This window comes from Pholcus phalangioides, unplaced genomic scaffold (assembly GCF_987345545.1).
Source record: "Pholcus phalangioides strain wild (caught in Gottingen) unplaced genomic scaffold, Ppha-v1.0 ptg000014l_1, whole genome shotgun sequence".
Taxonomy (NCBI): Eukaryota; Metazoa; Arthropoda; class Arachnida; order Araneae; family Pholcidae; genus Pholcus; species Pholcus phalangioides.
In genome coordinates, this window is record NW_028301607.1 from 18,377,336 (window position 1) to 18,392,575 (window position 15,240).

Genomic DNA, 15,240 nt, shown 5'->3' on the forward strand with positions numbered 1-15,240 from the left:
TCCTTTATAATGGTTTGTCACTTTTTAGATCCTCCCAGCAATTGAAGAAATCCCGGGCATTGCGGGGTATTATTACTAGTAGACATATAAAATTGATTTCTTGTCTGTGTGTCTATATGTTCTCTATACAAATCTACAATTTTAGATTTATCGTAGCCAAATTTTGCATACATCCCCATCGGAACTCGACTTGAACGATAGCCTACTTTAAAAGTTCATCAGAGTTGGGAAAATGCCCGAAACGAGCAAAAAAACTGTCAGACAACAATGGTTCCTGGGCCTCAACGATCACTTTCGGAATGTTTATTTTGTTTACCGCGGTTCCTTAAGCAATGTGTTTCAGACGTATATATGCCTTTACAATAGTTTGTTTCTTTATAATAGTTTTTCCACTTTTTCAATTTTCCCAGTAATTGAAGAAAACCCGGGCAGCGTTGGGTATTATAGCTAGTAGCAAATAAAATTGCACGTTCTCGATGTATCGTTACAAATTTTTTTAGACCGTGGAATATGTGGCTTTGTAAAAAAAAAAAATTTGGGTGCAACCCATGCTTGTCTGCCCGATCAAAGCAAAATATTTTGCTCTAGCATAAGGTGCAAAATGTCATCCAGAAATATATAATTATATAATCTGCCTTATAACTGCAGTGCTCACAGCGAACAATTTCAAGAATTACTAGTTCTACATGTAACATTAAACTCAAAAAATTTAGAAAAACCTAACTTTGATACACAAACAGGATCATTTGATTCTCGCAAAACTTATTATGCCTTGGAAGTGATATTCTTCTCTGTTTTCCATAAAAAGAACTCAATCTACATGGTAATTAATGAACCATCAAATGGGTGGTGGTTCATTGATGGATTGGAGAGCATTTTCTGCTCAAGGAAAGAAGGATGTAATTTTCCTCCCCTCAAGGATGAACTCAAAAAGCAATATAGAACTTTTGCAGGAGGAGCTTGGTGTATTTAAAGTTCTTTGTGGCGAAGATTGCATATTCCTACAAGATAATGCATCAATTCACACATTCACACAATGCAGTTGTGGTTCAAGCAATAAAACACCAGTGTTCTTTTATGGCCGGCTCGTTTCCCTGACCTCAACTCCATGGAAAACTTGTTGGGCATTCTTTGCAGATAAGTATACGCTGATAGGAGGCAAATTTCTACTATCGAGCATCTAAAAGCCGCCATACCATGCTTGAAACATGTCAAATCAAATCAAATTTATTCAATTCCAACATACAGAAATTTAGATTAGTTAAAAAAACATATTTATCATCCAGATGCTGTGATGCCTGTGCGGATGATTGAAAATTTACATGATAATTAATGAATAAAATATATAAAGCATACGACATGAACAGAAACAAAAAAAAGACACATATACAACATAAATTTAAAAGAGATAAAATTATCGCTGTCAAATAAAAAAGTAAAAAAAATAAAGAACGGAAAAACATACACAATACAAAAAAACAAAGATCTTAATGCATGGCGAGAAATGTAAAATAAAACAAAACATTAGATAAAAAGTATATGAAAAAAAATGAAACTCGCACATACACTGCTGGCCACCCAAATTGCAACACCAAGAAAGACAAGAGATATCGCAACAATATTTATTTTGTAGATAACATGTTGACCAAGCATCAAATGATTAAATTTATAGACTTCTGTGAAGTGTGGTTCCTGCCAAAATCAGTAGCCAGAGTAGCCGCCATTGTTGGAGATCACCGCTGCCACACGCCTCGGCATTGATTCAAAGAGACTTTGGATGTGTTCTTGGGGTACAGCAGACCAAGCAGCTTCCACGCGTTGCCAAAGTTGATCTGGTGTGGCAGCTGGGGATGTAATCTGGGTCAATCGTTGAGCAACCATGGACCACATGTTTTCTATCGGCGAAAGATCCGGAGAGCGAGCTGGCCAGGGAAGCAATTCAATCTGGCGATTGACGAAGAACCTTTGGACAATGCGTGCCACGTGTGGTCACGCATTATCCTGTTGAAATATGGCTGTGGGCAAGCCCTGAAGGTAAGGAAGGACAACTGGCTCCAACACCTCGGAGATGTAGCGCTGGCTTTTTAAAGTACCGGCAATGCGTACTAGAGGAGTGCGAGAGTGATATCCAATACCGCCCCATACCATAATACCCGGTGCAGGACCAGTGTGGCGGTGCATAACGCAGCTGTTCAGCATCCTCTCTCCACGGTGTCTCCAGACTCGAATCCGACCATCGTGGTGTTGCAGACAGAAGCGTGACTCGTCAGTAAAGACAATTTCATTCCATTGTGCCGTCCACATCCTTCTTCCATCGCACCATTGGCGGCGGAGACGTCTGTGGTTCTGCGTCAAGGGTAGACGAAGCAATGGACGTCCTGCGGACAGACCACTCTGCTGTAAACGGCGTCGAATGGTACGCGCAGACACTGGATGATGCGGTACAGACTGAATGTGCTGTGCTATGGTTCGTGATGTGGCTGAGCGATCCGTCACTGCCATACGCACAATACGCCTGTCATCACGTGAAGTGGTGCACTGAGGTGGATGCGGTCGAACACGTCGGTCCGTCGTACCCTCCTGCATCCAACGATCACATATCCGCATTACAGTTGTTTGGTTTCGTCCAACACGACTACCGATTTCCCTGAAAGATAATCCACAATCTCGGTAGGCCACTATCCTTCCTCTGTCGAACACGGATACTTGATCAAAAGATGATCGCTGTTTTCTACGAGGCATAATTGATCGTTTTTTTGAAAAAACCACAAGAAAAACACAATTGCCGTACTTCAAATCGTCGAAATCTCCAAGCCTTAAATAGCGCTTTGAAGTGGCGCCACAGGCGCGCGTGATGTGCGTCTGCGCTGAAATTCTAATCATTTGCATATCTCACCTCCGCTAATGCATGTTGTAAATTTCATATTATTTGCATGCTTCCTTCAGGGTGTTGCATTTACGGTGGCCAGCAGTGTACATAGATAAACACAAATAAGAACAGTTTTTTTAATTGAAAAAATATACATAATTTAAGTGGCAAAGCTAAATTGAATAAATTTTATTGCTCCTCCTACAGGTCAAAATAAGAGTCTACATCGTCTGTTGAAATTAATAATTTGAATAATGCCTTTATAATATATAATTATATAATTTCGGAGCTAAATAATAAAAATTTTTGCGAAAAATTTATTTCCTAAAAGTAAGAATACGGTAAATCATATGAGGTTTTCGCTCGGAAACATTATCTTTTAAACTGCATAAGCCTTTATTACGGTGTAAGAAAAGAATAATACGAAAAAGAGCATTATGGCGTAAAGGAAGATTAAGATTTCTAAAAATTGTAGAAGCATGAGACTGACCCGGATTCAAAATTTTGAAAACTCTTTTTTGTATTTAAAATAAAGGCAATAAATTAGTTTTATAATCACCACCCACTATAATTGTACCATAATTTATAAGTGAATAAAACCAAGCATAGTAAAGGTCTTTTAAGAAATTAGCGAAATCTTTCTTACTTATATAATACAAATTATATAAAACAAAACGAAGTTTTTTAAGTAGTTCATGAACATGAGATTTCCATTTTAAATTGCTGTCTACATTTAAATGCAAGTATTTACTTCTTGAATTGCATCGCGATGACAATGAGGTTGAAAATCACAAGCGAGGGTGTGAAATTTCAGATTAAGATATAAATCAGATTGCATATGATTGAAATTAACGTATTTTGTCTTCTGTAAATTTAATTTTAAATCATTAGCATAGAACCATTTTTTAATTAATATTAAATCGTGGTTAATATGATTCTTAAGGCTGTCAAGATCATCACATGAATACATTAATACAGAATCATCGGCATAAGTGATCATGGACCCGTAAAATTCTAAATTACAAAGATCATTAATGAAAATCAGAAAAAACAAAGGACCCAATGTAGATCCTTGTGGGACTCCTCTATTTATATGGACATAATTACTCAAATTATCCCGTATTTTGACTCTTTGTTCTCTATTATATAAATATGAAGTGAACCAATTTAAGATATGCCCACGAATACCAGCTGAATTTAGTTTTTGAATGAGAATATAATTGTTCACATTGTCAAAAGCCTTTGAAATATCTAAAAGTATTGCAACAGTAAATTTGTTCTTGTTAATGCCGTTAAATAAATAAATTTAATATAAATAAATTTCGAAAAGGACAAAAGGGCATTTTCAGCATCTCGTCCTTTTATAAAACCAAATTGGTTTTTAGCAAAAAAATTCACAGAATACAAAAAATTATAAATTCTAATTGAAAGAATTTTTTCAATAAGTTTAGAAAAAACCGGTACAATTGAGATAGGCCTACAATTCAGCAGAGACTTTTTATGGCCAGCTTTAAAAACAGGAGTAATAGTGGCTCGTTTCAGTGACTCAGGAAATACAGCAATTTGAAATGAGGTATTTATGAACTTCGTGATAAATTCGACATTATTTGCAGCAGACTCTTTAATCAAGTATATATTAATTCCATCTCGTAATTATACGAATTAGTTTTAGAAAAAGAATTTAAGAGATCGACTACATCAAAAAAGGCAATTTTTTTAAAATCATCATTGTTACCGAATAAAGACGTATTGTGGCTTATATGATCAAAGTGGGTGTAGAATTGATTTGCAAGTTCTAGGCTAGAGTATCAGCAGAATCTGGCAACACAATAGGTTTAGTTTGGTTTTTCACAATACTGTTAATAAATTCCCATTTCTTTTTATTTGTATCGCATTTCATAAACCGTTGCTTGTAATATTCATTTTTAACTAATTTAATACGCATTTTAAGCTCATTGGCTGTGCTTACGCTGTGTGTACGCTGTTCTATAGATTCTGTCAAATGGATATTTCCGCATTTTTTTTATACAGTTTTTCTTTTCTACGAACCATACGTAGCAATTCGTTTGTCATCCAGTTATTATTACATTTATTTGTTCTCCTAGTGCGATATTTGAAATTATTTTTAATAGAATTCAATACAAATGCAAAAATTTTATATTGCGTATCGATATCAACGTTATCCCTCCAATTGTATTTATAATTATTTAGAAAATTAGAAAGCATATTTTTGTCGATTACTGTAAAATACCAACAATCAGAAATTTTTGAGCTTGGAATTGTATCATGGCTCAATTTCATAACTATGGGAAAATGATCAGTTAGATTGTTAATAATTATTCCAGAAGAAGTAGTGGATGGGTTATTTTGTGATTTAAAAGAAGTATGATCGCGCGCGATGCAAGTGGATCACTCTAGTAGGTTTATTGATCAGACACTTAAAATCATATTGGCTTAGACAGTTCAGGTAATCATGGACGTCAATACTGTTTGAAAAAATGTCTATATTTAAATCCCCAATAATATTATCGAAATTAAGGTTGGATAAAACAGATTGGAGCTCATTATTAAATTCAGCTATTGTGAATTGGTGAGAACGATAGATAGATAAGAGTGCAATATTAAATTCCCTACTGAATAATAGGATATATTCAGCCGTAGTGAAATGAATACCAATCTGATTAAAAATCAGGTTTTTCCGTACAAAGACTGCGATTCCCGCCGACCTGCTATTTTCTCTGCAACAGAAAAACGAGTTGAAATCATCCAACTTATTATACAAGTTCACTTCATTACAATAAATCCAGATTTCAGAAAAAATTAATAAAGATATTGTTTAAACAACCTGAAAATTCTGCTAAATATCTCTTGTGACACTCTCATTGATTTGCTTGAATCCATGCCAAATCGCATTTTTTTTCTTTGATTAGCAACAGAGGTGGTTCTACAAAATATCGATTTTGATTTGGTAAATATATATACAATTTGTTTGAATTTTATTTTATTTTTCCCTCAGAAATCAGTAGGTGTCTTTTTTAATCTTTTTTTAAATTTCCAATATTTGGTAAAAAGTTATTTTGCACCATCATAACCAGCTTAGAATTTTTGATAGCTTTTACTTCGCTCCTTCCTGTGATTTCTCTACAATTTGAGTGTCTTATAATTATGTCTCGAACTGAACAAATTTCATATTTATAGCTTCAGCGGTTCTCCATGTCAATTTTTTTTCATGGGTTAGGGGTTGAATTTTGAAAAATACTTTTTTAGTGAGTCTATATTATGGAATACTGACCAAATTTCATATTTATAGCCTCAGTAGTTTTGGCTCGGCGATGATGAATGAGTCAGTCAGGACATGTTATTTTATATCCAGGCTGTCCTATAAGTTCTAAGCGGCCTTTATCTCATCAACCGTTCGTCGCAGAGGTATGGTTTTAATTTAAAAATGCTCAAAATTCGTTCAGAAATCACTATATCAGTTTCGAGAATGAAAATAGGCTACAGTGTCCCAAAATATAAATTAAAAAGTCTAAATTTTTATACGGTTCCCCTATTTTCTAACTTCCAATTAGAAAGTTGTTGCCCTGTGAATTCTTCGGCCAAAAAAACTTTCATGCTTCTAAATGCACAATATTCGCTGACATATTTAAACACAAAATCCGGAGAAAAGTTCGGAAAGAACAGCATAAATGAGGGAAATAAGCGTTTTCCATTAGTTTAACCTGCTCTCCAACTTTTCCCACTTAGAAGTATGGGGATTTTTTTTTTCTTCTTTTGGTCTCAGGAAAGAGAGGACAACTTTCTAATTGGAAGTTAGAGAACAGGAGGACCGTATATAAATGTAAATTTTTCGTTTTAGGACATTCAATATTTTTACTCTCCAAACTGGTACAGAGCACACATTTTCACAGCCATTTTTTTAAATTGAAACCATACTTCCCCGACGAACTGTTGATGAGATAAAGGACGTATTATAGGATTTACAGGATACTCTGTATATAGATTTTTTTATTTATTTGTTCATCCGAGTCTTCTCCCGCAGATGTTGTTATCGATATGAGGAAAAACTATACGGCATGTACCAATACCGTATACACCGAGAGCGGTTACCGTCATGCATTTTAATGATAAGTGGTTGCTTTAGGGTAGGTATTGTTATTTATTTTCCCATTATAACGGAAATTAAGTTTTTTGTGGGAAAAACAGTCTTTTTTTTTTCTTTCAAGTTTATTCTCTTTCAGTATTTTGGTATTTGTTATTTCTAGGAAAAGATTGCATATTGATTCCAATAATTCCAATACCATTTCTTAGATGCGACAAAATTTCAATTTGTTCTTCCGTTGACTTACTTAATATCTCGCACGAGGTGGTTGTTTGAGGAGAGTTCGTTCAGTGTGATAACATGAAATGCAAAATTTTGTCCTCAATATATTTTCGGTATGATGAACATAACTATAATAAAATATACTTATAATAAAATTTATGAAATTAGCTCTAAAATACCTCAAGCTGCAAGTAATGACTAGCAAGATACAGTTCACTATTGAACATTAATCGAACTAAAAATAATACCTGCTCGTATAATCCAGGGGATGTGCACAATCTTCCCGAAGGGGGGGGGGATATATGAGATGGTCACCAATCACGGGCCACAATCGTGGTTTTACGAACAGCTTTCATAAACAGGAGGTTGTGCACCCCTATGATTATCAGAACAAAGATCGATGCCTTGTTGGTAGGATTAGCCGAAGTAGAAATTTATTTAAATATTTTGTTTCCTTGTATATACCCCCCACTCTAATGTTTTCTTTGGCGAATGTACCAATGCTATCCGAAAATTGTGTATATCTATACTTGATTGCAATTCATATCTTTCATGAAAAAATGCTATTATTCTCTATCAAATTCATTACAAAAAAAAAGCCTAAACAGCATCAAGCAGTAGTTCCAAATTTTTTTTAATGTTATTTATGAAAAAAAATAGTTTCTGTCGAATGCTACGTCATGCATATGATAATTTGCTTTTGAAAAATCGATGATTTCCTGTCAGTAAATGTCGAAGTCAAATACTTTACGCATACTTTCCTTATTTTCATTTCAAGAGTACTTCTGAATCTTTTGAACCATTTAGAGCCATCGTACCTTTATAATTGGGTTATCTTCATGCATTCAAAGTCTGGCGAAACTTATTTCTTTTATTTACGCTGAGAAAGGAAAAAAAAATTAAAATTATGTTATATTTAAATAAATATCTCAGGTCTTTCAGTTAAAAAAAATAATTCAACTATGATTTTGACTAGCTCCGTATTCATTATCTCGTTAGAATGCAGTTCGACACAACCTTAGTCTTCACAAATGTTTTATGCGTGTTGAAAATGTAAAGGGGGCTGTCTGGACTGTGGATGAACTTGAATTCTACAAACGCCGTCCTCAGCGGCTCCAAGAACGCATGGCTGGGTATGTTTTATTGAATGTTGTTTGTTTCTCTATTTGTTAAACTGTCAGCATTTACTTATTTTTCCTTTCTCTCTCTTTCTCTCTCTCTCTCTCTCTCTCTGTTTTTAATCCTCTCCCGGTTCCACTCCATCTGTAACTTATCCTGAATGCTAATTTGGCATCTGATTATGTTCTATGTGGGCCTTTTGCTTTAACTTTTCTTTCTTGTGTGTGCGTTTTTTATTTATTTCATTTTAACATTGCTTGATTATGTTTATTTTTTATTTTACTTTTTTTTTCATACGTGTTGCGTGTGTATATATCCATTTGTGCCTGCTTATTGCTTGATCCATTGCTAAACAAAATTATCTATGCATCCTTCCTCATGCGCAAAAAACCTGATTCTTTATAAATTTTGTTTTCATGGAATGTGCTCTTTCTTGCTCACATTCTTTAAACGATCCTTATTTCTTGGTTTTATCCTACCCTAACCAAATCCCTCAACTTGAACCTTCCACCCATTCCTTGTTCTCTGCACAGAATGCTATTCGCACCAATCTGTCTCTCCATAAATGCTTTGTTCGCTATGAAGATGACTTTGGATCGTGGTGGAGGGTGGATGACCAGGAATTTGTGAGGCGTCGACATTTGAGTCGGGGTAGACCAAGAAAATATCTTGACTCTGACTGCAACCCCACCACCAGTTCCTCTGCACCATTACAGTAAGCCTTGAATGCATTGCTTTACTTTTGTTTCTCCTATATTGCACTCAAAGCTTGGCTGTTGCAGTGTTCAAAATTTTCCTGTATGCTCTTGCTTATACCTGCATGTCAGTTTCAGCATGTTATTGGCAGTTACTATGTATATATTTAATGCTTTATCCTTCTGTCATGTAAAAATTATTGGAAATAAATATTTTGTAGTCGCATACTATTTTAGAGCATATTTATCCTTAGACATTTTTTAAAGTGATTATTTTTCTCAAGTTATATGTGCCACAATTTTCATGTTTCATTGCCATAATTAGAATGGGTAGCCCATTGTTTTTTGAAAAATGTCGATAATGATTTCTATTTTAAAAAAATGTATGTACTACTCCATAGTGAAGTATCATTGCTTATATAAAATATGAATTGTGTTTAACTCTCTTATTTCCATCAAAAGGGGCTGTCGCAAGCTCAAGTTTTAGTCGAGAATAAATAGAAATTTTGTGATGACTGATCGTCACTTCTGTCTTAGTTTAGGCGCAGAAGTCTAGAAAACCCGCAGTTATCTACTGCTTGTTTTCATTTTCATCAAAGTGAGAGTGAATCAAATATGATATAAATAAGGTACAAAATTAAATTTTCTTCGTTTTGAACTTTCTGTAGCTGGCTTTCTTTTCGTTCAGAAAGCTACGAAACTCTAAGAATGTTTCATACCGGGATTACACTATAAAATTCAGTAAAAGGTCTTTTGCATAACTTGAAGAAAAAAAAAACAACCAATAAGCATATTGACTACATTCGCTCAAATGTAACCGATGTGCTTAAGTTTTATAAAAGAACTTTCATAAAACTTTCATAATGTGATCTCGGCCTTAGTACAGGGGTGGGAAAGAAATTACTAGTAAAATAGGTTTCTACATTACCACTAAAGGGTGTTTTCTATGCAACATGTGGTGTACATCCTAAATTTTTCGCAAACATGTGACCAAATTGCTGAAATCTCGTGGAAGAGTATCTAAACATTTAAAACAAACATTTTCTTCCAAATGAATATGACATTAAGTTAAGAAGAATGTGCTTTGCTGTTGAATTCTTATACGAATAAATGCATTTTTGTGATTTCGCACAAAAATCTATGCGAAGATTTCCGGTCTTTAAAGGACTCCCAAAATTCCCCATTCCCTTAACCAAAATATTCCTAAAGTTTCATACATTTCTGATGTGTAATTGAAGCTGCAGACAGCTTAGAGCAGAGGAACTTTAATTATGCGTATATGATGTCTAATCAAAGTTCCTGCTGTTGAGAGAAGCTCTCGGTAATCTTCTTCTTAACTGGCATGGAACTTTACGCATTCATCATCCGTAATGTGGCTGAGAAGAGGAATTTTTAAATAAAATACTCTGTATTGCTTGAAGTTAGTTTTTTTTTTTTTTTTTTACTTTCTGGCTGCTGCAAATAAAATAACATCTTCATCTGAATAATATAATCTCTAGAACAGGGCTGGACAAATCTCAAAAAGTCTTGGCGCCAGTAAAGATTTTTATGTGCCAAAAACGTTTTAGCCGGAAAAAAAGATCTAAAGTAATGCTTCTTTTGACTTTTTCGGGGCATGGTGACCCTTTTTTATGTTGGTAGATATGCTGCTATAAATTCCAAACATTTTGTGCTGCTCTCAACCTGCAATTACTAATAACTACACAAAGAAAATTTCAATATTAATTTTCAGTCGTCATGGTGACCTGATGCCTGAGATTTGTCCTGCGCTGCTTTAGAATTATTTCTCAAGACTGAATTAAAACTATCGAGCAGTTATGCGCTCATGTTTCACTTGCATCTTGGGAACTTTTATTAAATTTTTTATGATTTAATTTTGTAGCTCTTATAGCTAGTAGAATAGTAGTTTTCTTTAATTTTGCAATCATAAATTTGTTAAAACATCAGTCTTACTTTGAACAGCTATATAGATTTTTAGTTCTGGTGCCAAATAGCAGAAAGAAGTTTAATCATCATTTTTGACTGCTGCTGTTGTTCACATTTCTATATACGTACATGGTAGAAAAAATTAAATTGCAATTTTGTTAATTTCTATATTTTCTACTGCCTGTTTTGTCATTATTTAACGTCGTATTGTCGTATTTAATCGCAGAAAAAAGTTTAACTTAAATTATAATTTTTTCACATCATGCACTCTAATCGTTTGTATAGGTAAAAATAAAAATTAAGCTTTATTTCACTGTCTCTTCAATTTTTCAGTGGATTGTGAATTCGTTGTGGTCATATGAATTTGCAGGAACAGGGAATTATAGAATTAGATTAAGAGTCAATTTATTGTATTTTAGCCATTGTGAAATTATTGTCATATCGTTTTCAGCTTTATATTTGAGGTTTAGGTTATCATTATCAGAAATGAAAAGCACTGTGTCATCTGCATAACTTATAATATTTCCATTCATTTGTAAGTGTTATGTAAATATAGATGATATTTTCTCAGCCACCTCGTTGGGCATTTTGCCTGTTGTGGCGTTGTATTTGTATTTGGAAAATCAGAAGTTTTCTTACCTAGACCTCTCTGCAGATTTTGTCAATTTTCTTAGCCTAATTCAGAGTTTCCTGTTATGAAATTACGGTTAACGCTAGTTATAACTATCAGATAACGATTATGCGTTATTGCGACCATTATGATACGCATAGCCGATACGAGAAGTCCCAAATGTTTTTCTATTCGTCCCACGTTAGTCTAATACAGCAACCTACAATGATCATTCAATTGAATACAAAGCCGGAACATATCTATGCTCCCCGTCTTTTCTGTTCATTTTTTTGATTGAACGAAATACGTTTTCAAGTGCGTTTGAAATCAATGTTTCATATTTTTTCTTTCCGGATACAACTCCGGTCTATCACCGTGGGCAATTTGCTGCCGAGGTGCTATACCGGAAGTGTGTGTACCTAACAGTCTGAGTGCTTATCTATAGAATTGTGTACGGATTTTCAGTGCTGACATTTGTGAGTGAAGCCAATCTGTTTTGAGTCAAATTAAGAATGAAGTAAAATGATTAAATATTATTTGTGCCGTTATATGGTCTGTCGATCTCCGTGGTGAGACTTTTCACCACAATATGTAATGCATCACAATACGCGATGTATTACAATAAGCAAAGAACCTCAACACGCAATACATTACAATAAGCAAAGAACCTCAACACGCAATACATTACAATAAGCAAAGAACCTCAACACGCAATACATTACAATAAGCAAAGAACCTCAACACGCAATACATTACAATAAGCAAAGAACCTCAACACGCAATACATTACAATAAGCAAAGAACCTCAACACGCAATACATTACAATAAGCAAAGAACCTCAACACGCAATACATTACAATAAGCAAAGAACCTCAACACGCAATACATTACAATAAGCAAAGAACCTCAACACGCAATACATTACAATAAGCAAAGAACCTCAACACGCAATACATTACAATAAGCAAAGAACCTCAACACGCAATACATTACAATAAGCAAAGAACCTCAACACGCAATACATTACAATAAGCAAAGAACCTCAACACGCAATACATTACAATAAGCAAAGCACCGAAATACGTAGTTCACCACAATACGCGATATAGCGCAAATATATAGTGCACCACAATATTCAAGAGAGTATAATACATGATGCACAGCAATTCCAAACGCACCACCATCGGCAAAATACGCAATGCACCACTATTTTTAGTGCACCACATTAAGCAATACAGCACAATACACCATCATCTTCAATACAGAACAATAAGCAAAGCACCACAATACCCAAGTGAACACAATGCACCACAATACCCAAGCGAGCACAATGCACCACAATATGCAGTGTACCATAATAAGCAATAGAGCACAATACGCAGTACCGCACAATCACCAATGCACCGCAATGAGCAGTGCACCACCATTGGTAATGCAGTACAATACGCAATGCAGCGCAATATGCAATGAAACAGAATGTCCAATGCAGCACAATACAAAATATGCATAATCAGATTACCAGTGACACAGCGCAATACCAAAGCAAACGCAATGCAAAACAAATAAAATGCATCGCAAAACGCGATGTACTAAATCTCAATACAGCCATGTGCGCAATAAACAATGCACCATGATCAACACATATAGCATGGTTTGTTCTCTCACGCGCATATCAATTTCTGAAATACGGATACGGTGGCCCTGAGGCATGGTTAAATACTAAAAAAGAAAACGATGTTCATTATCCAAATGGGGGAGGGGGGGGGGAGAGAGAGAGAGAGACAGAATTGAATTTTTCACAGGGTCCCTTCTGTAGGCAAGGTACAATGTGAAAAATAAGAAACGATAACATTCAACCCGAGCCCCGTCTGTCCTAGAGTTAATTAAATGGAAACCACTGTACCCCCTAAGTACATTGAATAAATCGTCATGAAACCCAAAAAAAAGTTTTCCTATCTTTGTCGACTTCGAACACCTGTCGTTAGGTAGGATCATGGCCGTCTTCATGGGCTCCCGGCTCAAGTAATTTTTTTGAGGCCCTACCTGGCTAATTGTCGAAAATTTCAACTAGTTTCACGTTTTTGTGAGGTCCTCGGGCCGCGCCCGGGTGGACCCATGCGTTAAGACGGCACTAGGTAGTATACTGTTAGGTGCATACGCGAAAACTTGGTGTTTTTAGGTCGAACGGATCCCGACATGTTCGGGAGTTGCATAACAGAAAATCGTCTGCGGCAGATTTATATAAAATTGATTTTCGGTCTGTGTGTGTCTGCATGTTCTCTATACAAATCTACAATTTTATATCTATCGTATTCAAATTTTGCATATACTGTATACTAAACGGGACCGATTTGAACGATAGCCTATTTTAAAAGTTCATCAGAGCTGGGCAAACACCCGAAATGGGTAAAGCAACTGTCGGGCAACAATGGTTCTTGGGCCTCAACTATCACTTTCGGAATGCTTACTTTGGTTATCGCGTTTCAGACAAGGGTTTACAATGGTTTGTCACTTCTTTAAAGCTGTCAGTTTTAAAGTTTATGTATGACATGAATGTCGCTCTCCACTTGTTAATACAAGATATACGGAAGACTGGATGTTGTGAAGATATTTATTATTTGAGATGTTAATTTTTTAAGGAAGGAAAAAACTCATCTCTGCCTCTACCGGGAGTCGAACCCGGGTCCCTCGATTGCCGGACGAGTGCTCTGACCACTAAGCTACAGAGGAGATAGAGATTTTTTTTATATACGCTCTAGATATATACGCTCTAGCGAAGGGAAATCTCTATCTCCTCTGTAGCTTAGTGGTCAGAGCACTCGTCCGGCAATCGAGGGACCCGGGTTCGACTCCCGGTAGAGGCAGAGATGAGTTTTTCCTTCCTTAAAAAATTAACATCTCAAATAATAAATATCTTCACAACATCCAGTCTTCCGTATATCTTGTATTAAAGTTTATGCTTTTATAATGGTTTGCCACTTTTTCCAATCCTTCCACAAATTGAAGGAAACTAGGGCAGTGCCGGGTATTATAACTAGTTTTATATACATAACAAATATGTATCGATTGATGACTGAAGACGCGCCTCGTGCAAAAACGCGTAGTTTGCGTAGGAAAAAAAGAGAAAGTACGAGAGGCGATAAAAAAGAAGAAACGTTCAAAAGTCTCGAAGTACTGAAGTATTGAAAAACGTTAGTTATCCAACTTAGATCCTTTATTCGCGGATGTAGAAACCGAACTAAATAAAAATACGAACTTTTTTCTGATCCAGTAGCGGTAGGATAATATGAGTGCCATCTGGCGCTGATGATGAATATAACAAATATATACACATAATATTTAACAATCCCCCGCGATTGGAATTCCAAGGTCCCAATAGCAACGCACATAATCATATGAATAAATCGTATTGTGATACAAAAAACAATAACAAATTCCGCATATTGAATACAATTTCAACAATGTACTGCAATGTCAAAAAAAAAATGTTACAATATTTTTACATTTTATGCTAATAGATAATTTCAAATTGACAACTCTTACTGTGTTGTCACTACCATGAAACACGACAGTAATTCTAACTCTTAACCATTGAGAGCTTGGTATATAATCTTCTTTGATTAACACCAGGGTGCCAATTTTGGCATTGTTCTTTTCGAATTGTTATTTATTAGGCTGTTGTGAATTGTGTAGGTA

The 15,240-nt window shown here is 35.2% G+C and overlaps 1 protein-coding gene across 4 annotated transcripts in view; it reads left to right on the forward strand.

Annotated features, from left to right (window-relative positions):
• LOC149078233 (uncharacterized) overlaps positions 1-15,240 on the forward strand; it is a 575,966-nt gene that overhangs the window by 471,825 nt on the left and 88,901 nt on the right. For 2 of the 4 annotated variants that reach the window (XM_089241835.1, XM_089241836.1), the window contains exon 13: positions 8,846-9,027. In XM_089241835.1, coding sequence (XP_089097961.1) covers positions 8,846-9,027 — 182 coding nt within the window. Of the gene's footprint in view, positions 1-8,192; positions 8,327-8,845; positions 9,028-15,240 lie in introns of all 4 variants that reach the window. The other 2 variants (XM_089241837.1, XM_089241838.1) reach the window with 1 other exon arrangement.